This window comes from Somniosus microcephalus, chromosome 3, assembly GCF_052327205.1.
Source record: "Somniosus microcephalus isolate GS21.2 chromosome 3, FLI_Smic_1.0, whole genome shotgun sequence".
Taxonomy (NCBI): Eukaryota; Metazoa; Chordata; class Chondrichthyes; order Squaliformes; family Somniosidae; genus Somniosus; species Somniosus microcephalus.
This window is the reverse complement of record NC_140989.1, coordinates 325,533,330-325,561,263: the sequence shown is the minus strand read 5'-3', so window position 1 is coordinate 325,561,263 and position 27,934 is coordinate 325,533,330. Positions and strand designations below refer to the sequence as shown.

The 27,934-nt window shown below is 46.6% G+C and overlaps 1 protein-coding gene across 1 annotated transcript in view; it reads left to right on the top strand.

Moving 5' to 3' along the window:
* The first annotated feature begins 9,093 nt into the window (after nt 1-9,093).
* The window catches only part of ccdc24 (coiled-coil domain containing 24), a 144,570-nt gene continuing 125,729 nt past the window's right edge, over nt 9,094-27,934 (top strand). Inside the window, exons 1-2 of the mRNA XM_085983105.1 lie at nt 9,094-9,219; nt 16,796-17,057. Of these exons, the coding sequence (XP_085839231.1) occupies nt 16,887-17,057 (171 nt within the window). The 5' untranslated portion in view covers nt 9,094-9,219; nt 16,796-16,886. The remainder of the gene's footprint in view (nt 9,220-16,795; nt 17,058-27,934) is intronic.

Sequence of the window (27,934 nt, the reverse complement as noted above, 5' to 3'; positions counted from 1 at the left end):
CGATAGCAGCCTCCTCAGTGTTAGTTAAATGCGTCATGGAAGGTGGGCCCCCTCCTGTCCTCCCTCTCTCCCTCTTATTGTGGCTCTGTTTTCCTGCAATGAGGGACACAAGTGGAGTTTGAGCGAGAATGTTGGAGTGAATGTAGAGAATCCATAGCATAGATGTTTAGAGGGAGACAAAAATGGAGTGAGGTGCCAATACCAACGGCCCTCCCTGTGTGTTGTTAGTTGTTGTCATTGCACAACAGTGTGAGCGAGTGTGAGGGGTGCATAGTAGAATGGTGGAGTGCATCTGTACATGGAGAGAGAGGGATGGTTAAGGGTGCAAGGGATGTAAGGGTAAGTTGAGATGTGCAGGAGTAGGTTGACAATGCAGCGTGCTGGTGATGAGAAGAGATGGGGAGCAGATTGAAGGTAAGTGTGATGTTATACTCACTTTTGCTGAGCGCAGCAGATCATTGAACCTTTTCCTGCACTGAACCCAGGTGTGTGAGCACAAAGACCTGGCGCTAACCTCCTCAGCAAGTTGCAGCCAGGCTGCTTTGGTTTGCTGAGGAGGCTTCCTCCGTCTATTGGAGGGGAACAGAAGCTCCTTGCGCCCTCTCACTCCCCCCACAAGAGCATGGAGGGAGTCATCATCAAAGCGGGGAGAATCTAGCCTATCCAACCCATCATAATCTTGTACACCTCTATCAAATCACCCCTCAACCTTCTTTGCTCTAATGAAAACAAATCCAGCTTCTCCAACCTGTCCTTGTAGCTAAGATCCCCCATCCCCGGAACCATTCTGGTAAATCTCCTCTGCACCCTCTCAAGGGCCTTCACATCCTTCCTAAAGTGTGGTGACCAGAACTGGATGCAATACTCCAGTTGTAGCCTAACCAGCGCTTTATAAAGGTTCAGCATAACTTCTCTACTTTTGTACTCAATATCTCTATTTATGAAGCCCAAGGTCCCATATTCTTTGCTAACCACTCTCTTAATATGTCCTGCCACCTTCAGGGATTTATGCACATTAACTCCCAGGTCCCTCTGTCCCTGCACACTCTTTAAAACTGTGCCGTGGCAGCCTCATGGCACTCCCTTGCATTGCTCCAGGTTTTAATGTGTCTCGGTGAACACCAAAGCTGAATCCAGCACTCAACGTGAGGCCTGTCCAAAGTACTGCAGAGTTTCAGCATGACAATCACAGACTTGATTGGTAATACAGATTAACATTTTGTTAGCTTTGTTTTTTGCTGCTTTGCATCCAGTGGACGTGCTGCGTCTTGAGTTTATTATCACTCCCAAATTTATTTCAGCTCGTTCAACACCATTCACTGAATAAGTTTGTTTTGCATTCTTTCTTCCAATGTGTAATTCTTTGCATTTAACTGTTTTGAAGTTCATCTGCTACAGTTGTGCCAACTTGCAAATTTAATCAATCGTATCAGATAAATGAGTGAACTGGTTTCTAACTCACTGCAAAAATATGTGATGAATTAGAAGCTCCATCTCACTTCAAACTATAATGTTTCTGTGTTATATTTTTTCAAATGAACTTTCAGCTAGGCTGAGCATTGTGAATTTTAAATAGAACTTTATTGCTTAATTTTCAAAGCAATGTTTTTGAACTAAGTTTAATAAACACACAATAATGTCTGGTGTTAGCAATTAGTTTCAAAGGAATGCAGCCTGCCCCTGTTTATGTGATTTCTTGTAATCAGATCAAACTTGTTTGGCTACTACCTCCGGTTGTTGAAATGGTAATATATGTGAGTTATTCACTGTGCTCGTAGACATAACTTGGTTGTCAGATATTGGCTCAACCTTGAAAGGGACGCTACAGATGCATTCGCACCCGTACGACCAGATTTAGGAACAGCTTCTTTCCCAGGGCTGTCATCCTACTGAACTCCACAAATAAACTCTAAAGCCTGCACATCTGCCAATGCACTTTATTATGGTTATGTTTATGTTAATGTATTACAAGCCAAATGTATGTTGAATGTTTAAATGTCTTAATCTAAATGTACACTCTCGGGAGCTGCAAGCCTACATTTCGTTGTACTGCACTTGTGCACTAACAATGACAATAAAAGTTGATTTGATTTGATTTTGATTTGATGACAGATGAAAATTCCAAAAAGTTTTGTTTCAGGCTTGACCAAGGAAACATCTCTACAGACAGTGACAGGGCTGCTACCATCCATTCAGGTGACAGAAACCATTTGTATTACAATTACCAGCCTGTTAAGAAAGAACCAGGGGACTTCTTCAAAGGAACTGGACAGTGTGAACAGTCTTCTTTGATCTGCCTTGATTGACAGCTCTGTGCTCCAAGCATTCTAAGGCTGGAATATATTTTCCAGGCTGTTGGCTAGTTCCTCAGTTCTGTCTAAGGTGGCCAAATGGGAAATTGGGAGATTTCCCGAGTTACCCTGTGAATGATTCCACGGTGCTGTATTATTGGCACCCCCTTTTTTCCATGAGGATCTCGAAAACTCCTTTGTGAGCAGTCCGCCCCCCCGCCGCCCCCCCGGTCCAAGACAATTTCTGTGCCCTGTGATGCCAGGCCAGGGCATCAGCTCAGCCAAGTATAAGTATCATACCAGGAAGTCTTGCAGTTTATTGGAGTATGTAAGAATTATGTTTAAAGAAGATATTTTTCAACACCTGTGATCTGAATTCAGTCTTTGCTGTTGTAGTGTATGTAACGTTCCACCTTTAAGAGAACTATTTTAAGGGTTGCACTACTTTATCTTGGCTACTGTATACTGTAATACCGGTGGTGACCACACCAGTATATAAGTGCTGTGTAAGGATTTATTGGGCAGATTCGCCCTGACCTTCGAATAGTAAAGTCCTGTTAAAGTTACTCTTGTAGTCTGTGTATTAATTCACCATATACCCACAGACTTTACAGTGGCGACGAATTCGATCTTACCCTGCGGCAGTGATACATCCGAAGCAGTTAACAAGCGTCGAGAGGAGGCACCCGCCCTCGTCATTCTGCTGAGAGAAGACTCGAGTCTGCAGAGCAAGGAAGAAGGAAGAATTCAGACACGAAGCCTTCCATCAGCAACAGGCAGTGATCGTCCCTTCTGCCACGGTGGTGAGTGAGCTGATCAGCCACGAGAAGCAAGTCGGCCACGTTGACTGTGAGTAGGGGGAAAATAAAAAAAAAAAGAACGGAGGAAGGGCGGTGAACTCGACCACGGTCGGGGGGAAAGGAGCCGGACAGAAGTCGGGCCCAGAGGCGCTGAGACTGGGGCAGCATGGGGCACGGAAGCCGCGGTGCAAGCGGGAACGCAGCCGGTGTGAGAGACCGGGCTACCAGCGGGAACGCAGCCGGTGTGAGAGACCGGGCTACAAGCGGGCTGGGAGACGCAACAGCGCCGTGAGACAGCTCGACCACGACCGGCGAAAGGCCGGGCAGCTACCGAGGCCGCGAGGCGCTGTGACCGGGATCGTAAGGCGCAGGAAGAAATAAAATAAGAAACCGCGGAGAACTCAGCCGCAGCCGGGGGAGGAAAGGACCGGACTGCGAGAGGGCTGGGAGGCGCGATTGGAAGCCGCTGAGGGATAGACAGAGCCCGAGCGAGCGGGAGAGACAGAGCTGAGTGAGGGAGACCGAGGAGATTCAGCCAGCGGCTGGAACTGTTCACCGTCAACGGGTTGTCCCCAGCGCCGGTTGCCCTGCCGAGAAAAGGGAACAAAGAACGCACTGAAGCCGGCGCGCAGGCTGCGAACCCCAAAAGCCAGCGGTCGTCGCCCGAGGGAAAAGCTTACCCCTCCCACCAGTAGGTGGAGAAGAAGACAGGAGCGGGAAACCGCCATTTTGAAAGTGGGCGGGGAAGAAGACAAGCGCGGGAAACCGCCATTTTTGGAAAAAAAAAAGAAAAAAAAAAGTTAAAGAAAAATTTCGTTGTTGTTTCTCAGGAAGATTGTGAAGATGCCTAAGCATGGCAACATCAACGAATTCGATTCTGATGTGGAAGATTGGACCACGTATGTAGAACGCATCGAGATATATTGTAAGGTCAATAAGATAGCAAATTATGATAAAGCTCTAACCTTACTAAACTCAATGGGTGCGAAGACATACGGGTTATTGAAGCATCTTCTATCACCAGCTAAACCGGCGGATCAGTCTTTCGCTAATATTGTTGTTGTCCTGAAGGATCATGTGAACCCCACACCGCTGATGTTAGCGGAACGAGCTACATTTTACGGGAGAACGCAACTAAAGGAGGAAAGCAACGCGGAGTACCTGGTTGAACTGCGTAGGCTAGCAAAATTCTGTCAGTTTGGGGTAAATCTGACAGAGGCACTGAGAGACAAGTTCGTGTGCGGGATGTCGAAGGAAGGAACACAAAAGCGACTGCTCGAAGAGAACGATCTTACACTTGATAAGGCTGTCCTTATTGCAGCATCGCACGAAGCCGCAGCGAGAGGCACGGCGGAAATGCAGCTGAAGACAGTGGTACTCTGTGTGGATCAAATGACTTCGGGTACAACGAAATGTTACCGTTGTGGGAAGACAACACACGACCAGAACCAATGCTGGTTTAAAAACCAGGAATGTAGAAAATGTGGCAAACTTGGTCACATAGCTAAAGTATGCCGGTCAGGAAAGAAGACCAGCAACAATAAGTCACCGCAGAAGAAGTACAGAAAGGTACATAAGATGACTGTGAAGAGTCCGGATGAACTGAATTCGGATTCAGACCCCAACAGCAAGGAACTGGGTAGTCTGAGGATTCACAATGTGAGTAAAGAAGCTGACCGACAAACTATCTGGGTCACACTGCAGATTGCAAAAGTCCAAGTGAAGATGGAAGTGGACACCGGATCGGCGTTGACGGTCATGAATAAACAAGATTACAAAAAGTTATTCAAACATATTCCCCTACGGGATACGGAGATAGTATTGCAGACATACACAGGGCATAAAGTATACCCCATCGGAAAGATAATAGTCAAGGTGAGACACAAGGGCAAAGATCACCAAGGAATGGACTTATATGTACTACCCAAGGGAGGTCCACCACTTCTGGGACGGGAGTGGATCAGGAAAATAAAGATAGACTGGCACTCACTAAACACAATGACGGTAGATTTCAGATAGAAAGATGTCAAACCTGAACGGTTGTCCAGAATATTGGACGAGGCTAAAGAGGTATTCCAGCAGGGACTGGGAACACTGAGAGGAATTAAGGCAAAAATCAAGATTGCAGAACATGCAAGCCCAAAATTTTTCAAAGCCAGATCGGTACCTTACGCGATACGACCTGCTGTGGAGGCAGAACTGGAAGAGCTTGAATGTTCAGGGGTACTGTCTAAGGTGGACTGGAGTGAGTGGGCCACGCCCATTGTTCCCGTCATGAAGTCTTCATCAAGTAACAAGTCAGGGGGACCGGGGAAGGTCCGCATCTGCGGAGACTTCAAGATCACAGTTAATCCGGTGCTTCACACGGTACAATACCCGCTTCCGCGGATTGAGGATATCTTTGCTTCATTGTCTGGCGGGAAACACTTCACCAAGATAGACCTGGCACAAGCATATTTACAGATGGAGGTCGAGGAAGAGTCACGCCAGTATCTCACAATCAACACGCACAGAGGCTTGTATCGATATAATAGACTGGTTTTTGGAGTAGCTTCGGCTCCAGCAATTTGGCAGAGGGCCATGGAGCAGGTCTTACAGGGTATTCCAAGCACTCAGTGTTACTTGGACGATATCCTGATTACGGGAGAAGACGAGGAGGAACACCTCACAAATTTGAAACTGGTGCTCACCAGGTTGAAGGAATATGGCCTTCGAGTTAATCGCCAGAAATGTGAGTTCTTCCAGAAACGGATCTCGTACTGTGGTCATGTCATTGACCAAGAGGGGCTGCACAAGTCACCTGACAAGATCGAAGCGGTCGTGAAGGCCCCCGCTCCGGAAAATGTATCACAGTTGAGGTCGTTTCTGGGGTTGATTAATTATTACCATAAGTTTCTGCCAAATCTATCCACGGTGCTGCATCCGCTGAATGCTCTGTTGCGGAAAGAAGTACCATGGAAGTGGAGCGAGGACTGTAAGAAGGCCTTTCGCAGAAGCAAGGCGTTGATTACCTCTGAGGAAGTGTTGGCTCACTTCAACCCAACGCTACCTCTTCGTCTAGCTTGTGATGCTTCCCCTTATGGTATTGGAGCTGTACTCTCACACAAGTTACCAAATGGCTCGGAAAGGCCAGTCACATTTGCGTCCCGATCATTGACCTCCGCTGAGCAAAATTATGCTCAGATAGATAGGGAGGCTCTCAGCCTTGTGTGGGGAGTAAAGAAATTCAATCATTACCTGCAGGGCAAGAAGTTTACATTGCTGACAGACCACCAGCCGTTGGTGTCCATATTCAACCCTAGCAAGGCCGTTTCCACTATGACAGCACAAAGGCTACAGAGGTGGTCCGTTCTACTAGGGGCACACCAATATGACATCGAATACAAAAGGTCCAAACAGCATGGAAATGCTGATGGGTTATCGCGCCTACCGTTGCCAGTGGAAGAAGAGGTGACTACAGTGGACCCAGTGGAGATGTTCCACTCAACCATAATGGAATGTCTACCAGTAACAAATTCCATGATCGAAAAGGAAACAAGAAATGACCCGACTCTCTCACGAGTCTACGATTTAACGGTGGAGGGATGGCCAGTACATGGCGAACCAATGCTGCCAGCATTTTCACACAGAAGAGAACAGCTGTCAGTGTGCCGAGGAACCTTGATGTGTGGATCTAGAGTGGTGATTCCACCCAAACTCCAGCAGAAAGTACTAAAGGAGCTTCACGAGGGGCATCTGGGTGGAGTGAAAATGAAGAACCTAGCCAGAGCGTTTGTGTGGTGGCCAGGTATTGATGGAGACATCGAAGAAATAACCAAGAGCTGTCTAGGATGCCAGAAGGTCCAAAATGCACCACCACAAGCTCCTCTACATCCATGGGAGTGGCCCTCATCTCCATGGCAAAGGGTACATATCGACTTTGCTGGTCCATTTATGGACTCAATGTTTTTAATCGCGGTGGATGCACACTCCAAGTGGCCGGAGGTAATAAAAATGTCCTCCACCACCACGGAAAAAACCATCACAGTATTAAGGACCATATTTGCCAGGAATGGGCTGCCGGAACAGATCTGTTCTGATAATGGACCGCAATTTGTGTCCGAAGAATTCAGGAAGTTCTTAAAAAGCAATGGGGTTAAGCACTATACGTCCGCCCCATACCATCCCGCCACCAATGGATTAGCTGAAAGGTTTGTCCAGACCTTCAAGAAGGCCATAAAGGCCATGGGTAATGAAGACATAAATCTACAACATAAGGTAGATAACTTCTTGTTGGCGTACAGGAATGCAACACATGCGGTCACAAACCAAACTCCCGCCATGATGTTTTTCAATAGAAGAATAAGATGCCGGCTGGATTTGATTAAGCCAAACGTCAGAAGGGACGTAGAGAACCGGCAATTTCAAGGCATGAATGAAAGGCCAACTAGATCCTTTCAGATAGGTCAACAAGTTTTGGCCTGGGACTACCGTACCGAGAAATGGCAGCCGGGAACTATTGGAAAAAGGCTAGGACCGTTGATGTATACCGTGGACATTGGTGAAAGCATAATAAGGCGCCATGTTGACCAGATCATAGTATCATCCACAAAGGCCCAACCTACTCCACAACTCTATACATCTAATGTTGAAGCAGAGATACCCAGAGCATCTACCTCCGATCCGGTAATACTGGAATCCGATGAACCTGAAACGGTCCTTCAAGCCGAATCGACCTTGCCAGAAGAACCTACTACACCACCGAAAACGACTACACCACCGAGGCGTTATCCGGACAGAGTCCGGAAGCCTCCAGAGAGACTGAATCTGTGAACTGTTTCACATAAAGTTGTATATATGTTAAGATGTTATATTAATGGGAATATGTATATATTGTTAACCTAAAAAGGGAGGATTGTAGTGTATGTAACGTTCCACCTTTAAGAGAACTATTTTAAGGGTTGCACTACTTTATCTTGGCTACTGTATACTGTAATACCGGTGGTGACCACACCGGTATATAAGTGCTGTGTAAGGATTTATTGGGCAGATTCGCCCTGACCTTCGAATAGTAAAGTCCTGTTAAAGTTACTCTTGTAGTCTGTGTATTAATTCACCATATACCCACAGACTTTACAGCTGTCTTCTAAGTATTTATATGGTCAGTATTTTGCAGTATTCTTTTGTTTCTGCGCAATCCTAATCATTGTAGTAGCTGTAATTTATAGTTTTAACCTGAACAATACCGCCTGACTATGTTATTTTCCAATCTATCAGAGAGCACAGGAGCACATTGTGCCCAATTTGTGTAACTTTTAGGGCAAAATACCTTTAAAAGGATAATTATTAATCCTGAAGCATGCTACTGTCATTCACAGCACACTTAAGATTGTAAATTTCAGAGCACATGACATATGGATCTGTTGATGGAAACTGTACCTCACCCTGAACACGCATAAAGGGAGTTGGAGGAAAGTTTGAAATGTAATACTGATTATACAGATTTCTATTATTTATGACATTTATTTTGTCATAATATAATGGTGTTTCCCTCTTACTGAGTTCTGCAACCATCGATATTGCATTTCCCCTAATGCACTTTTTAGTTTCATGCTATTAAAAGACCAGACTTATGGGTTACGGTCCATAAACTGAAAACTTTCTGAGTTTGATACTGGACCAAAGTAAGTCTTCATTATGCAACTGCATGTTTGGGTAAACTGATTTTGTAAATTTTAAAAAGGAGTAACTTTAAGAATGAGAAATCATAACAGCTGCATTATGAAAAGTATAACTCTGAAACTGATCCAATTGTTTATCCTGGTGCTCGCACCGGTAACTTTGTTTTTAAGTTTTGAACAGCACGTTACTGTTTTGACGCTATATTTGATTTCACGATTTCCGATGTTTGTCACCGCGTGTCGCTTTAAGGTGAGCTTGGTGTTTGTATTTTGAGTTGCGGGACGGTAAATCCAGCTTTAAGAGAGGCTGTTCTCGCGAGGCGTGGGCCTTGGAGATGAGAGTTTGTGATGGCGACGGTGGGTGGGGGTGTCAGGGAGGTGGTTGGTGCGCGGAGAGAGCCCCGGACAGCTGCGCTGAGCTGAGCTGAAGGGCCGCTGGCCGGCCCTGCCCTGCCCGCCGAGCGGGAGGTGAGTGCGGCCTGTTCCCCGCTGTAGCGGTGGCGGTCGATATTGACCGTCAGTCGCTGCGGTTCACTTTCCGCGCCTGTCACCTTCTGGTTGACATGGCTCTCTGTCTCTGGTCAGTCTGCGGGGGGCCATTGGAGCTGGGGGGAGGGGCAGTCTTGTAGAGGGAGTGTGCTTTGGTCGGCTTCATTAGCAGTTTCAGAGCCTGCAGTCAGCAGAGGGCAGGGGAACAACAAGTGACTGCAGCCCTTTAAAGACTGCTGCTGCTGTTTAAAGGGCTTGAGCATGGTGCACATACGCATCATGCCCATTTAAAAAAAAATTGTTCATGGGATGTGAGCGTTGCTGGCAAGGCCAGCATTTATTGCCCATCCCTAATTGCCCTTGAGAAGGTGATGGTGAGCCACCGCTGCAGTCCGTCTGGTGAAGGTACTCCCACAGTCCTGTTAGGGAGGGAGTTCAAGGATTTTGATCCAGCGACGAAGAGGCGGGTTTGGAGGTGTTTCAACAACCCTGCAACTCTTGTATTAAGAGATTTGTTTTTAACCAGTTTTGAAAGTAACTAAAAAAAAGTCAGATGGGTTACAAACAATTTGAACTTTTCTCTTAAGGTTTATTATAATATGTGAATGGGACTGACTGGATTGCTCTACAGAGAGCCAGCACAGACTCGATGGGCCGAATGGCCTCCTTCATGTGCTGTTATGACTAAACGCCTTGAGATTATTTCTTTGCATCCATCCATTATTCTCTCTGTAATTTCATTTGAACAAACCAGAACCTTCTCGTCCTTTCTTTTGTTTAAACCTCTATTAAGTGGATGTTGGCTGCTGATTATGCCATTCTTTTCATTAAACATCTACGTGTTACGATGTGCAAAGTAAGATGGGAGGAGGGATCTACAAGAAATGTAACCAGCCTAATTATCAACAAAACAGGAAAAGAGACCATAGGAAAGAATAAAGTAAGGGAAGACATTGATGGCAAGGGAGAAAAGTGAGTTATAGAACAGGAGTCTAAAAAGATGGTTAAAAATAAAGTGAGGCAATCCTATTAAAAGTGAGTTAAACTGTCTGTACAGCACTGCACACAGTGTCCATAATAAAACAGGGGAGCTGGAGACAATCATACGTTGTGAGGAACCGGACATAGTAGGGATTACTGAGATATTGCTACAGAAAAATCAGGACTGTGAATTAAACATTGCAGGGTCTAACATATTTAGAAAAGATAGAGGGGGGGGGGGAAGAGGCGGTGGAGTAGATGTACTTGCTTTTTATAGATAACATAATGGCAGTAGAAAAAAAGTGACACAGCTATCAACAAGACAAAAATAGAATCCATATGGATAGACATAAAAGATAATAAAGGATCAATCACACTAATAGGTGTAGTCTACAGACCACCTAATAGTGGAAGGGAGGTGGAGGAAGAAATATGCAGACAAATTAGGGAAATGAGTAAAAACATAGAATAATAATCATGGGGGATTTCAATTACCCCAATATTAATTGGACAAAAGAGGTAGGTAAAACGGATAAGGGAATGGAGTTTCTACAACATGTACAGGACTTCTTTCTAACCCAATATGTAAAAAGCCCAACAAGGGAGGATTCACCATTCAGCCCATCGAGTCTGTGCTGGCTCGCTCTCTAGCGCAATCCAGTCAGTCCCATTCACATATGATAATAAACCTTAAGAGAAAAGTTCAAATTGTTTGTAACCCATCTAGTAATGGGAAATGAACTAGAGCAGATAAGGAAGTAAAAGTAGGGGAACATCTAGGCAATAGTGACCATAATATAATACGCTTTAAGATGATAATTGAGAAGGACTTAAGTATGATGAAAACCAGGGTAATAGATTGGAGAAAAGCGGATCTTGAGGGGCTGAGAATAGAACTTGGGGAAAATAAAATGGGCAATAATATTGGCAAACAACGATGTAGAACAGCAATGGGAAACAATTTCAAACGGTGTTCAACAGAGTGCAGGAACATTATATTCTGCTAAAAGGAAAGAACAAACTAAACACTAATGAGACTCCATGGATGAATAAAGCCATAAGGGAAAAATTGAGGCTAAGGAAAGAGTACATTAAGTACATCGACAGCAGGGGAGTGCATGATAAAGGAGAATACGAAGAGATTAGGAGAGAAGTCAAAAAACAATTAGGAAGGCAGAGGAACTATGAAATTAAATTATCAAGGAACATAAAACAAAATAGTAAAATATTTTACAGGCACATCAATTAAAAAAAGGAAGGTTGGGATGGAATAAGATCATTAAGGGATAGACAGGATAATACCACAGGTAACGAAAGAGAGATGGCAGAAATATTAAATAATTATTTTGCTTCAGTATTTACCAGGGATATAGAACAGGTGGACATGACATTGGATGATGAGATTAGTAATGAGATAAGTGCATTTAAAATAAAAAGAGGTGATATATTAAATAAACTAATCAAACTCAGAGGATAAAACCCTTGGTCCGGATGGAATGCATCCACGCATTTTAAAAGAATCTAGGGGAGAGATAGCAGAGGCATTACTACACATATTTAATAATTCGTTAGAAAAAGGTGTAGTGCCAGAGGACTGGCGGACAGCTAACATATAATAGCTATATTTAAGAAGGGGGATAGAACATGTCCAGGGAATTATAGACCAGTCAGCTTAACATTGGTGGCAGGAACAATAATGGAATCCCTACTAAAGGAGAAAATAGAAGAACATCTAGCAACCAAAAACATAGTAATGAATAGTCAGCATGGATTTCAAAAGGGAAAGTCTTGCTTGACCAACCTCATTGAATTTTTTTGAAGAGGTAACAGAGAGAGTAGACAATGGTAATGTAGTAGATGTAATTTATCTGGATTTTCAAAAGTTCTTTAAGGTACCCCATAATAGACTGATGAACAAGGTTAGAGAATGTGGAGTCGGGACAAGTAGCAGAATGGGTAGATAGCTGGCTTCAAGGCAGAGAGTAGGGGTAAAAGGTAGCTATTCACAGTGGCAGAAGGTGGGTAGTGGTGTTCCACAAGGATCAGTGCTGGGACCACTGTTGTTCACAATTTATATTAACAATTTAGACTTTGGAATCAAAAACACAATTTCTAAATTTGCGGATGACACCAAATTTGGGGGGAAAGTCAATACTGAGGAGGACTGCAACAAATTACAGGAGGACATTAATAAACTTGCAGAATGGGCATATAATTGGCAAATGAAGTTCAACACAGATAAATGTGAGGTATTACATTTTGGGTAGGAAGAATAGGAAGGTCACTTATTACTTGGAGGGTGCGAGTCTAGGTGGGGTAGAGGAACAAAGGGTTCTCTGAGTACAAATACACAAATCATAGGTTAGCAAAGCCATAAAAAAAAGTAAACCAAGCACTCAGGTTTATTTCTAGAGGTATAGAATTGAAAAGTAGGGACGTTCTGGAGGGGGAGGGTGAACAACCAGCTGTCGTGGTGCCTATAGGTACCTACGATATAGGTTAAAAAATGAGATGAGGTCCTAAAAGCTGAAAATAGGGAGTTAGGAGGTAAATTTAAAAAATAGGACCGCAAAGGTAGTAATCTCAGGATTGCTACCAGTGCCACGTGCTAGTCAGAGTAGAAATAGAAGTATATTTCAGATGAATACGTGGCTAGAGGAATGGTGCAAGGGGGCGGGATTCAAATTCCTGGGAAATTGGAACCGGTTCTGGGGGAGGTGGGACCAGTACAAACTGGACGGTTTGCACCTGGGCGGGACCGGGACCGATGTCCTAGGGGGAGTGTTTGTTAGTGCTGTTGGGGAGTGTTTAAACTAAAATGGCAGGGGGTTGGGAACCTGTGCAGGGAGACAGGGGAAAGGGAAGCAAGGATAGAAACAAAAGACAGGAAGGAGAAAAGCAAAAGTGGCAGTCAGAGAAATCAAGGGTGTAAATCAAACAGGGCTACAGTAAATAATAATTCAAAAGGACGAAGAGTGTTAAAAAAACAAGCCTGAAGGCTTTGTGTCTTAATGCGAGGAGCATTCGTAATAAGGTGGATGAATTAGCTGCGCAAATAGATGTAAACGGATATGATGTAATTGGAATTACGGAGACATGGCTCCAGGGTGACCAAGACTGGGAATTCAACATCCAGGGGTATTCAATATTCAGGAAGGACAGGCAAAAAGGACAAGGAGGTGGGGCAGCATTGCTGGTTAAAGAGATTAAGACAATAGTAAGGAAGGATATTAGCTCTGATGATGTAGAATCTGTATGGGTAGAGCTGAGAAATACCAAGGGGCAGAAAACGTTGGTGGGAGTTGTATACAGACCCCCAAACAGTAATGCTGAGGTTGGGGATGGTATTAAACGGGAAATTAGAGACACGTGCAATAAGGGCACAGCAGTTATCATGGGTGACTTTAATCTACATATAGATTGGGCTAACCAAATTAGTAACAATACTTTGGAGGAGGAATTCCTAGAGTGTATGGTTTCCTGGACCAATATGTCAAGGAGCCAACTAGAGATCAGGCCATCTTAGACTGGGTATTATGTAATGAGCGGATTAATTAGCAATGTTGTGCGAGGCCCCTTGGGGAGGAGCGATCATAATATGATAGAATTCTTCATTTAAGATGGAGAGTGAAGTTGTTGACTCAGAGACTAGGGTCCTGAATTTAAATAAAGGAAACTATGATGGTATGAGGCACGAGTTGGCTAGGATAGATTGGGGAACGTTACTTAAAGGGTTGACGGTGGATAGGCAATGGCAAACATTTAAAGATCGCATGGATGAACTACAGATTTGTTCATCCCTGTCTGGCATAAACATAAAACAAAAAAGGTGACTTAACCGTAGCTAACAAGGGATATTAGGGATAGCATAAGATCCAAGGAGAGGACATATAAATTGGCCAGAAAAAGCAACAAACCTGAGGATTGGGAGCAGTTTAGGATTCAGCAAAGGAGGACAAAGAGATTAATTAAGAGGGGGAAAATAGAATGAGAGTAAGCTTGCAGGGAACATAAAAACTGACTGTAAAAGCTTCTATAGATATGTGAAGAGAAAAAGATTGGTGAAGTCAAGTGTAGGTCCCTTGCAGTCAGATTCAGGGGAATTTATAATGCGGAACAAAGAAATGGCAGACCAATTAGATACATACTTTGGTTCTGTCTTCACAAAGGAGGACACAAATAACCTCCCAGAGATGTTGGGGAACATAGGGTCTAATGAGAGGGATCAGTATTTGTAGGGAAATGGTGTTAGGGAAATTGATGGCATTGAAGGCCGATAAATCCCCAGGGTCTGATAATCTACATCCTAGGGTACTTAAGGAAGTGGCCCTAGAAATAGTAGATGCATTGCTGGTCATCTTCCAAAATTCTATAGACTCTGGAATAGTTCCCATGGATTGGAGGGTAACTAATGTAACCCACTATTTAAAAAAGGTGGTAGAGAGAAAACGGGGAATTATAGACCAGTAAGCCTGACATCGGTATTGGGGAAAATGCTAGAGTCCATTATAAAAGATGTAATAGCAGAGCACTTGGAAAACAGTGACAGGATTGGACAAAGTCAACATGTATTTACAAAAGGTAAATCATGCTTGACTAATTACTGGAATTTTGAAGATGTAAAAGGTAGAATTGATAAGGGAGAACCAGTGGATGTGGTGTATTTGGACTTTCAGAAGCCTTTCGATAAGGTCCCGCATAAGAGATTGGCGTGCAAAGTTAAAGCACCTGGGATTGGGGGTAAAGTACAGTCTTGGATAGAGAACTGGTTGGCAGACAGGAAGCAAAGAGTTGGAATAAACGGGCAGGCAGTGACTAGGGGGGTACCGCAGGGATCGGTGCTAGGACCCCAGCTATTCACAATATATATTAATGATCTAGACAAGGGAACGAGATGTAATATCTCCAAGTTTGCAGATGACACAAAGTTGGGTGGGCGTGTGTGCTGTGAGGAGGATGCAGAGAAACTCCAGTATGATTTGGACAGGTTGGGTGATTGGGCAGATGCATGGCAGATGCAGTATAATGTGGATAAATGCAAGGTTATTCACTTTGGTGGCAAAAACAGGAAGACAGATCATTATCTGAATGGCAAGAGATTGGGAAAAGGGGAAGTGCAACGAGACCTGGGTGTCCTTGTGCACCAGTCACTGAAGGTAAGTATACAGGTGCAGCAGGCGTTAAGAAGGCAAATGGTATGTTGGCCTTCATAGCGAGAGGATTCGAGTACAGGAGCAAGAATGTCTTGCTGCAGTTGTACAGGGCCTTGGTGAGACCACACCTTGAGTATTGTGTACAGTTTCAGTCGCCTTATCTGAAGAAGGATGTTCTTGACATGGAGGGAGTGCAGCAAAGATTCACCAGACTGATAGCTGGGATGGCAGGAATGACGTATGAAGAGAGATTGGGTCGATTAGACTTCTATTCGCTAGTGTTTAGAAGAATGAGAGGGGATCTCATTGAAACTTATAAAATTCTAACAGGACTAGACGACTAGATGCAGGAAGGATGTTCCCGATGGCGGGGGAGTCCAGAACCAAGGGTCACAGTCTAAGGATAAGGGATAAGCCATTTAGGACTGAGATGAGGAGGAATTTCTTCACCCAGCGAGTGGTGAACCTGTGGAATTCTCTACCACAGAAGGCAGTTGAGGCCAACTTATTAAATATATTCAAGAAGGAGTTAGATATATTTCTTAAGGCTAAAGGGATATGGGGAGAAAGCAGGGATGGGGTACTAAATTTTGATGATCAGCCATGATCTCATTAAATGGCGGAACAGGCTTGAGGGGCCGAATGGCCTACTACTCCTGCTCCTATCTTCTATGTTTCTAATATCCCACCTTATACAGGACCTTGGTGAGACCACACCTGGAGTACTGTGTGCAGTTTTGGTCTCCTTACCTAAGAAAGAATATACTTGCCATAGAGGGAGTGCAGCAAAGGTTCACCAGACTGATTTCTGGGATGACAGGACTGTCGTATGAGGAGAGATTGGGTCGACTAGGCCTGTATTCACTAGAGTTTAGAAGAATGAGCGGTGATCTCATTGAAACGTATAAAATTCTGACGGGGCTAGACAGAATAGATGCAGGGAGGATGTTTCCCCTGGCTGGGGCGTCTAGAACGAGGGGTCACAGTCTCAGGATACGGGGTAGGACATTTAGGACTGAGATGAGGAGAAATTTCTTCACTCAGAGGGTGGTGAACCTGTAGAATTCTCTACCCTAGAAGGCTGTGGAGGCCAAGTCACTGAATATATTTAAGAAGGAGTAGATAGATTTCGAGACGCTAAAGGCGTCAAGGGGTATGGGGAGAGAGCGGGAATATGGTATTGAGATAGAGGATCAGCCATGATCATATTGAATGGCGGAGCATGTTTCTCTCATCCATACTTACAGCCTCTCTAACAAAATCCCTGAAGACAAATTTTACCTAAATAAAGGTTTTATAAATTGCTAGCTTATCTTCAAATAATTTTGAACAACCTTTGAGCAGAAGCTGCTAGGATATCCATCAGTACATTGGCTGGTATTGGTGTGTTTATTTATCCCTCTGATTGTTTTCCTTTGCAGATTCTGTGAGGAATTAGTGGAAAGATTTTATGAACTCTCGAATGAGACAATCGTCCCCGAATTCTAATGCCTCTGGATTTGACACACAGCTATGAATCTGAAGTGTGCGGAAGGAGACAATGTATTTGCTGATGACTATTATGCACAACCTTCATCACTATGGAAACTAGTTGAGGAATGTGTCCCTACAAGTGAGAGAAATGAAATTAGGGAGATTCTGGGAGAAACTGCAGTGGACCTCAGCCTGGACTTGCATGCAGAGGTGAGAAAAATCTGTTCCATCTATCAATGCCATGCTCTGGGTAAAAATCTGCTTGACTGTATAGGTATTTCAGACATGGAATCATAGAAACCTACAGCCCAGAAGAAGGCCATTCGGCCTGTCGTGCTTCTGCAGGCTCTTTGAAAGAGCAGCCGTGCTATAATATAGTCCCAAACCTCACTTTTTGTCCGTAACCCTGTAAGTTCCTTAACCTCAAGTACCTGTTCAACTCCCTTTTAAAATTATTTATGGAATCAGCTTCCACCACCTTTTCAGGGGGAGTGTGGAGGGGGGGGAGGGGAGGGGGGAGTGGGAGTGGAGAGGGGGGGGGAGGGAGGGAGGGAGGGGGGAGTGGGGGGAGGGAGGGGAGTGGGGGAAGGGGCGGGGGTAGTGGGGGGGAGGGGGGGAGGGAGAGGTTGTGGGTGGGGGACAAACAAAAATCAAATATTTAATTACTTTTAGCATCTTAAGATTAAATTTAAGTCATTTAATAAAAATGGTTAAGATGCACTTTTTATGGACTGATGTTTCTGAGGCACTTTTTAAGATGGCCCGCTCCATGTCAAATTAGAACATTTTCAGGAGCTGATCATTGGAGACTTGACACAAGTGCGAGTGGGAACCTTCCTGGGAAGTGCAATAGCAACAAGAAGGTTCAGGTAGAACTACAAATTGGCTATGGGAAGCAAGGTTGAGAAAAAGTAACTTTTATAATTATATACAATAGCAAAATACTGCAGATGCTGGAAATCTGAAATAACAACAGAAAATGCTGGAAACACTCAGCAGGTCAGGTAGCATCGAGGGGAGAGAAACAGAGTTAACGTTTCGGGTCGAGGTCCCTTCGTCAGAACAGGAAAAGATTAGAGAAGAGAGATTTTTAAGCAAGGGCAGGGACAGGGAGGAGGGGAGGAAAGAACAAAGGAAGAGAATAAGCTGCAAGGCAGGAGAGATTGACTGACAAAAGGGATGATGGTGCAAGGCAAAAAGAGAAGGTAATGGGACAAGTTAAGAAACAAAAGATGACTCTAGATGAGGGGTAAATGGCAATGGCAGAGTCATTAACAGCTACCATGTGAGGAAAAAAAATATAGGGGACGAGGTTATAATGTGAAATTATTGAACTCGATGTTAAGTCCAGAAGGCTGTAAAGTGCCTAATCGAAAGATGAGGTGCTGTTCCTCGAGCTTACATTGAGCTTCATTGGAACAGTGTAAGAGGCCGAGGATAGAGAAATCAGAGTGGCAGTGGAGCAGCGAATTAAAGTGACAGGCGACTGGAAGCTCGGGGTCATGCTTACGGACTGAACGGAGGTGTTATGCCAGCGATCACCCAATGAGCGCTTGGTCTCCCCAATGTAGAAGAGACCGCATTGCGAGCAGCGAATACAGTATACTAAATTGTAAGCAGTACAAGTAAATCGCTATTTCACCTGGAAGGGGTGTTTGGGGCCCTGAACAGTGGGAAGGGAGGAGGCAAAAGGGCAGGTGTTGCATCTCCTGCGCTTGCATGAAAAGGTGCCAGGCAAAGGGGAAGGGGTGTTGGGGGTGAAAGAGGAGCGGACCAGGGTGTCGCGGAGGGAGTGGTCCCTTCAGAATGCTGAAAGGGGAGGCGGGGGGAGAAGATGTGTTTGGTGGTAGCATCATGCTGGAGGTGGCAGAAATGGCGCAGGATGATCCGTTGAATGTGGAGGCTGATGGGGTGAAAGGTGAGGACAAGGGGAACCCTATTGTGGTTCTGGGAGGGAGGGGAAGGGGTCAGAGCAAAAGTGTGGAAAATGGAATGGACACGGTCGAGAGCCATGTCAACCACGGTAGAGGGGAATCCGCGGTTGAGGAGAAAGGAAGACATATCAGAAGCACTTGTATGGAAGGTGGCATCGTCAGAACAGATGTGGCGGAGACGGAGAAACTGGGAGAATGGAATAGAGTTCTTACAGGAAGTGAGGTGGAAGGAAGTGTAGTCCCGGTAGCTGTGGGAGTCGTGGACTTATAGTGGATGTTGGTCGATAGCCTAGCCCTAGAAATGGAGACAGAGAAGTCGAGGAAGAGAAGGGAAGAGTCTGAGATGGACCATGTGAAGGGTGGAAATTGGAAGCAAAGTGAATGAAATTTTCTTGTTCAGGGCGAGAGCAGGAAACGGCACCAATACAGTCATCAATATACCGGAAAAAGAGCTGAAGGAGGGGACCTGAGTAGGACTGGAACAAAGAAATTTCCACATATCCCACAAAAAAGCAGGCACAGCTAGGGCCCATGCGGGTTCCCATAGCAACACCTTTAATTTGGATGCTGCCTGACCTGCTGAGTGTTTCTAGCATTTTCTGTTATTTTATAATATGACTAACTGAAGGGAAGTTTTGTGGAGGGGAGAAGAAAGAATAAACAAGGATGGAACAGGGCCACAGTTAACACTCTACCCACAAGCAATGTCATGGTAAATCGCTAATATTGTGGAAAATGAATGATCAAATCAGCACCCAGCAAAATGTTGAATCCTCTCATTTGTTCCCAGTTTCAAACTTCTCTTGGAACTCAGCTAGCCCTTCCATTTTAAGTTTCTTGCATACAGTAAAGGTGGTACAGAAAATTGTGTTTATAAAAAAAAAAAATACTAGTTGGAATTTGAAGCCAGATAATTACCTTGCCTGTGTTTTTGTTAGTAGAAAAGGTTAATATTAATGCCTCACACGTGGGAGACAAATTCTACTTTCTAACACCTTTGAGACAGGAGGAAAGAGAGAAACACAAACAGTGAGAAAGGTCAGGCAATTTGAATTTAAAAGCAAACACAACCTCTTTGATGGTAACAAATAGAAAGGGAGTGGAGGAGGGAAAATGGTTGAAGGTGAGGGGGACTCTGGCTTCAGCACATAATCTTGGATGAGTGGGAGTGGGGGAAAGTGGAGGGAGGGTTTGGGGTGAGGCGAGGCAACCACGTAGTATGGGACTGGAATCATGAAGGCCAGACTAGGTAAGAGTGGCAAGTTCTTCTCTTCCCTGAAGGACATTAGTGAACCAGTTGGTTTAAAAAAAAAATAATAATAATTCTGGCACCAACCCATACATTACCAGATTTATTGAATTGCCAAGGTTTCCTTGAACTCCATGACATCTGGGTTGCTAGTCCAGTATCATACTGATATACCTATCAATTCGTCCAATAAAAGGCGACGAGTTAGGAACGTAACTAAAGGTTTTTATTGACTAAATAACAGAGCCCACCCTCGTGGGTGATCGGGTCCAACAAGGAGGAATACCAGCCAGTCGACTACCTTTATACCTGGGCAGGTAGGTGGAGCCATGGGCGGAGTCGGAGGTGGTCAGCCCAGGTATAACAGCACGACAAGAGGCGACCTCGTATCGTGATACAACGGTGATAACAATACAACAGTGATAACTATAGTGTAACGATAAAGTGGTTTACCACATTCACCCCTTGTTTAGATTTGAGTCCGGCGGGGTGAAGTGTACTACCAGTTCTGGTATGTCAGTCTGTCCGGAGGCCTCGTAAGCCTCTCCGATCGTCGCAGCGGCGGTGCTGCATTATCCGGTGTTAGTGCTGGTGTCTGCGTGGTCGGCGAAGGCTCGTGGGGTTCCGGCATGCCGTCTACCTGGGCTGGAATTGGGGGGGTGGTGGGGGGGGGTAAAGGTGGTGTCTCCGGAGTGCCCGAGGGTGCGAGGTCTCGTAAGGAGACAGTGTCCTCCCGCCCGTCTGGGTAAGCCACGTAGGCGTACTGGGGGTTGGCGTGCAGGAGGTTCACCCTTTCGACCAGGGGGTCTGTTTTATGGGCCCTCACGTGCTTTCGCAGCAAGACGGGCCCCGGAGAGGTCAGCCAGGTTGGTAGAGTGGTTCCCGTAGTCGACTTCCTGGGGAAAACAAACATTCGTTCATGGGGGGTGGCGTTAACGGCAGTGCAAAGTAGTGACCGGATGGAGTGCAGCGCTGTCGGGAGGACTTCCTGCCAGCGGGAGGTTGGGAGGCCCTTAGACTTTAAGGCTAAGAGGACGGCCTTCCATACCGTCGCGTTCTCTCTTTCCACCTGGCCGTTCCCTTGGGGGTTGTAGCTGGTGGTCCTACTTGCTGCAATACCTCTCGCTAGTAGGAACTGACGGAGTTCCTCGCTCATGAAAGAGGAGCCCCGGTCACTATGTATATAGTTTGGGAACCCGAACAAGGCGAAGAGGTCGTTCAGGCATTTAATGACCGTGGTACTGGTCATGTCTGGGCAGGGGAAGGCAAAGGGGAAACGGGAGTACTCATCAACAATGTTGAGGAAGTACACATTACGGTCAGAGGACGGGAGGGGCCCCTTAAAGTCGATGCTCAGGCGCTCGAAGGGGCGGGTGGCCTTGATCAGGCTTGCTCTGTCCGGCCTAAAGAAGTGCGGTTTGCACTCGGCGCAGGTCTGGCAGTTCCTGGTTATGGTCCTGACCTCCTCGATGGAGTAGGGCAGGTTGCGGGCCTTAATGAAGTGGTAAAGTCTGGTGACCCCGGGGTGGCAGAGGTCGTTGTGGAGGGTCTGAAGTCTATCACTTTGCGCGCTGGCGCATGTAATTCGTGACAGAGCATCGGGGGGTTCGTTCAGCTTACCTGGCCGGTACAAGATATCATAATTGTAGGTGGAGAGCTCGATTCTCCACCTCAAGATCTTGTCATTCTTGATTTTGCCCCTCAGCTTGTTATTAAACATAAAAGCGACCGAACGTTGGTCGGTAAGGAGGGTAAATCGTTTGCCTGCCAGGTAGTGCCTCCAGCGTCGTACCGCCTCCACAATCGCCTGGGCCTCCTTCTCGACCGACGAGTGTCGGATCTCAGGGCCCTGTAGGGTCCTTGAGAAGAAGGCCACCGGTCTCCCCTCCTGGTTAAGGGTGGCGGCTAGGGCGAAGTCGGATGCATCGCTCTCGACTTGGAAGGGGATGGACTCATCCACTGCGTGCATAGTGGCCTTGGCAATGTCTCCCTTAATGAGGGAGAAGGCTGCGCACGCTTCCTCCGTAAGGGGGAAGGATGTGGACTTCATGAGGGGTCTGGCTTTGTCCGCATAATTGGGCACCCATTGGGCATAGTAGGCGAAGAGCCCCAGGGTTCTCTTAAGTGCCTTAGGGCAGTGGGGGAGGGGTAGCTCCATGAGGGGGCGCATTCTTTCGGGGTCGGGGCCGATGAGTCCGTTCTCTACTACACAGCCAAGGATGGCAAGGCGCGAGGTGTTAAACACACATTTCTCCTTATTGTAGGTGAGGTTCAGCCGTTGGGCTGTACGGAGGAATTTCTCCAGATTCACGTCGTGGTCCTGCCGGTCGCGGCCGCAGATGGTGACGTTATCTAGGTAGGGGAATGTGGCCTGCAGTCCGTTCTGGTCAACCATCCGGTCCATCTCCCTTTGGAAGACCGAGACCCCGTTGGTGACACCGAAGGGGACCCTAAGGAAGTGGTATAGGCGCCCATTCGCCTCGAAGGCGGTGTACTGGCGGTCCTCGGGGTGGATAGGGAGTTGGTGGTAGGCCGACTTAAGGTCGATGGTCGAGAATATGCGGTATTGTGCAATCTGATTGACCATGTCAGATATGCGGGGAAGGGGGTATGCGTCCAGCTGGGTGTATCTGTTTATGGTCTGGCTGTAGTCGATGACCAGGCGATTTTTATCGCCGGTCTTAACGACCACGACCTGGGCACGCCAGGGGCTGTTGCTCCCCTCGATGATGCCCTCCTTCAGGAGACGCTGCACCTCAGAGCAAATGAAAGCTCTGTCCCCAGCGCTGTACCGCCTGCTCTTGGTAGCGACGGGTTTGCAGTCGGGGGTGAGGTTAGCGAACAGGGAAGGTGGCGGCACCTTGAGGGTGGATAGGCTGCAGGTGTTACGCGGTGGGCGGTTTAACCTTCGCTGGTTGTCGACTGTGAGTGGGGGGAGGGGTCCACCGTATGCTAGGGTTACACTTTGGAGGTGGGATTGGAAGTCCAGCCCTAGTAGGACGGCAGCGCAGAGCTGGGGGAGGACGAGGAGTTTAAAGTTTTTATACTCTGTACCCTTAACCGACAAGGTCACAGCACAGTAGCCGCTAATGTCCGTGGCGTGGGACCTCGATGCCATCGAGATTCGGTTGCGCGTTGGCAGGACAGGGAGGGAGTAGTGGCTCACCGTGTCTGGGTGGATGAAGCTCTCCGTGCTTCCGCTGTCGAACAGGCAGGTCGTGGCGTGGCCGTTTACTTTGATGTCCATCATCGACTTGGACAGGTGGTGTGGGCGGGCTTGATCCAGAGTGACGGAGGCTAGCGTGTAGGTAAGCGAGTCGTTGTCGTCTGCGGGCGAGGCGGTCGTCGGGTCCGGGGGCCCGGTGGCAGTCGGGCGTGGTGGGTAAAATGGCGTCTCCCACGAGGTAGGACAAAATGGCGGAGAAGATGGCTGCCCCCATAACTCACATGAGGCACTATTGGGGTCGGTTGCCTTGATCAAAGATGGCCGCCCCCATGACTCACGTGTGGGGATACTGGCCTCAGTTGCCGTGAAAGAAGATGGCCGCCCCCACAGTTCGCATGAGGCACTGCTGGCCTCTGAAGATCCGCTCCTGCAGGCCTTAGAGAAATGGCCTTTCTTCCTGCAGGTTGTGCAGGTAGAGTTCCTGGCTGGGCAGCGCGACCTCGGGTGCTTCTCCTGGCCGCAAAAGAAGCAGCCGGCGGCCCGATCGCGGGTGCCCGATGTCGGAGCCGGTACCGGGGGTGGCGGGCCCGGTCGGGTCCGGGACGCCGACGCTGAGGTAGGTCCCGGGGGCGGCGCTGCGAAGGGTATTGCGGTAGGGGTCGGGCCCGAGTCCCAGGGTCGTGAGCAGTACCTGGAAAACGCCTCCTGGTCCTGATGGGCCACCTCCAGGGAGAGAGCGAGGGCTTCAGCTTTGTCCAGGTCGAGGTCTTTAGCTTCAAGCAGTCTTTGCCGTGAGTAGTCGGACCGTAGGCCTTTCACAAAGGCATCGCGGATATTATCTTCCGTATTTTCAACAGCCGTCACCGCTTTAAAGTCACAGTTCCTGCCGAGTGCTCTTAGCGCCCGTAAAAATTCAGCTACAGACTCTCCTGGCTGTTGCGGGCGGGATCTTAGGAGGTGCCTGGTGTACATGTAATTTACCGGGCTGCGGTACTGCTGTTTCAGTAGGTTGATAGCGGCCTCGTACGTAGTCGTGTCCTGTATGAGTGCGTATACTCTCGGGCTCGCTTGGGCGTTCAGAAGTCTTAGTTTGGATCTCTGCGGGGTGCCGGATTCTTCCAGGTAGGATTCGAAGCAGTCCAGCCAGTGTTTGAAGTTGAGGGCTGCGTTTGCTGCCTGTGGGTTTAGATCCAGGTACGGTGGTTTGAGGGCTTGCAGCCAAGCCGGCTGGTGTGGCTGTGCTTCTGGGAGGGCTTCTGGCTGGCCAGTAGTAGACATCTTTAAAATTTAGTCAATAAAATTGATATACCTATCAATTCGTCCAATAAAAGGCGACGAGTTAGGAACGTAACTAAAGGTTTTTATTGACTAAATAACAGAGCCCACCCTCGTGGGTGATCGGGTCCAACAAGGAGGAATACCAGCCAGTCGACTACCTTTATACCTGGGCAGGTAGGTGGAGCCATGGGCGGAGTCGGAGGTGGTCAGCCCAGGTATAACAGCGCGACAAGAGGCGACCTCGTATCGTGATACAACGGTGATAACAATACAACAGTGATAACTATAGTGTAACGATAAAGTGGTTTACCACACATACCCATGACATTGTGAGGGGGAAAAAAAGAGTGAAACTCTTCTCTTGGATTCAAGGGGCTGGATTTTGATACTGGAGGCGTGTTGGAGGCGGGACTACAACTTTTGGGGTTGTAGTCCCACCTCCATCGAGTTGTGGCCAACCCACGCGATTTTCACTTGATTGACCTTGTTGAGCCCGCCCAGCGGGCTAAGCAGGCCAATTAAGGGCCACCCGGCAACAGGTGACGTCACAGATTGACATTTCATCTGTCAAGAGCTTTTGACAGATAAAATATCAGCGTTTGACAGCTCTGTGAAGCTGTCAAACACTGACAAGTCTGTGCACTAAGTTAATTCCTTCCTCTCAGGCTGATTTAGAGATCTTTCCAGAACAGAAAGCTGAATGCTGCAACTTTTGACAGCTTGCGGCCATTCTGCTTTCTGTGCCGGTGAGATGAGGGACTCCCGAGATCTGAAGGAAGAAAGGCAGTAAAGGTAATTAAACTTCTTTAAACACTTTATACACACACCAAACACACTTACCTCTGCACTCACCTGAACACCGGACATCTCGAACCCTCCAAGCCCTGAACACCGGACATCTCGAACCCTCCAAGCCCTTCAGCCCGACGGTCCGCTTCGCTAACTTGGCGTGGTTTGGAGCCGTTGGGAATCCCACACTTCAGGAATCAAAATAGGGATTAGGCTGAAAACTGCCTGTTAACGGGCAGTTAATTGGCGCTAATCCCCTTCCCGCCTCGGGGAGGCGACTCCCAGCACAGGTCGGATATTCGCCTCCTTTGAAACTGGCATGGGGGCGAGATGGGTTCGTGCCCCCCAATTTCGTGATTTTTAACCCCCCACACGCCTCCAATCCCGCCTCCACGGCCCAATATAAATCCTGCCCAAGGTCTCTATCACAGGTGAAAATACATTTTTGGCAAAAGTTTTGATAGCTTTTGACACCATGCCATCTTGCCCACCTCACTCTCTATCACATTTGGTGAGCATGAATGGACTGAATGCAGAAACAGACTGATTTCACCAGACTTTGTGGAACTTTTCCAATCTGTGCTCAGGAAGGAGTGTTGCCTTCAACAGGAGTACGGCTGTATTCAACTTAACACATGCCCCTTTCCCCCCCCCCCCCCCCCCCTGCTGACAGGTTAAGAGTACAAACGACTACAATGTTAATTTTTAAAGCTGTATTCTAATTGAGCAGCTCCTGGAACATATCCTGGAAAAGCATGAGAGTTTGGAATAGTTCATTCCTTCAGTCATTTGTGGTTTACAGTAGCTTAATGACTTCTTTCCTGAAGTGATTCGCCGCCTTGTAATCTAAATAACATGTTCCTGAGGCATTTCTGCCTTTCGTGAGACTGAAGTTAAATACTGTAATTGCACAGGATGCAACCAAACTAATGATCGACATGCTGAAGATTGTTTGCTTTTTATACTGAAAGACTGGCAAATGATTGTAGACTTTCTCCTTGGACATGTGCAGTTAGGATTTGAGTGAGGCAAATCACAAGCTGATTTGATTGTCAGTTTATTTATTTAAATTTTAAATAAGAGCAAGAGTGGGCCATACGGCCCCTCAAACCTGCTCCGCCATTCAATAGATCATGGCTGATCTTCTACCTCAACTCTTTTCCCGCACTATCCCATATCCCTTGATTCCCTTAATGTCTAAAACTCTATTAATCTCTGTCTTGAATATACTCAACAACTAAGCATCCACAGCCATATGGGATAGAGAATTTCAAAGATTCACAGCCCTCTGAGTGAAGAAATTTTCCTCACCTCAGTCCAAAATGGCCGACCCCTTATCTTGAGACTATGACACTCCTGCCCCCCCATCGTTCTAGACTCTCCAGCCAGGGGAAACAGCTTCTCAGCATCTAACCTGTCAAGTCCTCTAATGGTATAGCAAAATACTGCGCATGCTGGAAATCTGAAATAACAGCAGAAAATGCTGGAAATACTCAGCAGGCCAGGCAGCATCCGTGGAGAGAGAAACAGAGACGTTTCAGGTCTGGGACCCTTCATCAGAAGTCCTCTAATGGTATGTGATGGTATCGTTTGAAGGCTTTTAATTCTGAGGGTGGCTCAACTTTAAAAGATTTGTGTGAATAGTGCATGGATGAAGATTTTGTTGCATTGAACATAAGAAATAGGAGCAGGAGTAGGCCATTCGGCCCCTCGAGCCTGCCCCGCCATTCAATAAGATCATGGCTGATCTGATCTTGGCCTCAACACCACTTTCCCGCCCGCTCCCCATAACCCTTGACTCTCTGTAGCTCAAATATATGTCTATCTCTGCCTTAAATATATTCAATGACTCTGCCTCCACAGCTCTCTTGGGTAGAGAATTCCAAAGATTCTCTACCCTCTGAGAGAAGAAATTCCTCCTCATCTCCGTTTTAAATGGGCGACCCCTTATCCTGAAACTGTGCCCCCTAGTTCTAGATTCCCCCACTAGGGGAAACATCCTCCCTGCATCTACCCTGTCGAGCTGCCTCAGAATCTTCTATGTTTCAATAAGATCACCTCTCATTCTTCTAAATTCCAATGCGTATAGGTCCAACCTGCTCAACCTTTCTTCATAAGACAGCCCCTTCATCTCGGGAATTAGCCTAGTGAACCTTCTCTGAACTGCCTCCAATGCAAGTATATCCCTCAAATAAGGCGACTAAAACTGCATGCAGTACTCCAGGTGTGGTCTCACCAGCGCCCTGTACAGTTGTAGATAGACTTCCTTACTTTTATACTCCATCCCCCTTGCAATAAAGGCCAACATTCCATTTGCCTTCCTAATTACTTGCTGAATCTGCATGCTAACTTTTTGTGTTTCATGTATGAGGATCCCCAGATCCCTCTGTACCGCAGCATTATGTAGTCTCTCACCATTTAAATAATAATTTGCTTTTTTATTTTTCCTACCAAAGTGGATAACCTCACATTTTCCCACATTATACTACAATTGTACAGGGTATTGGTGAGACCGCACCTGGAGTACTGCGTGCAGATCTGGAAATCCAAATACGTTACATCTACTGGTTCCCCTTTATCCACCCTGTTCATTACATCCTTAAAGAACTCTAGTAAATTTGTCAAACACAATTTCCCTTTCATAAAACCATGTTGACTCTGCTTGATTGCA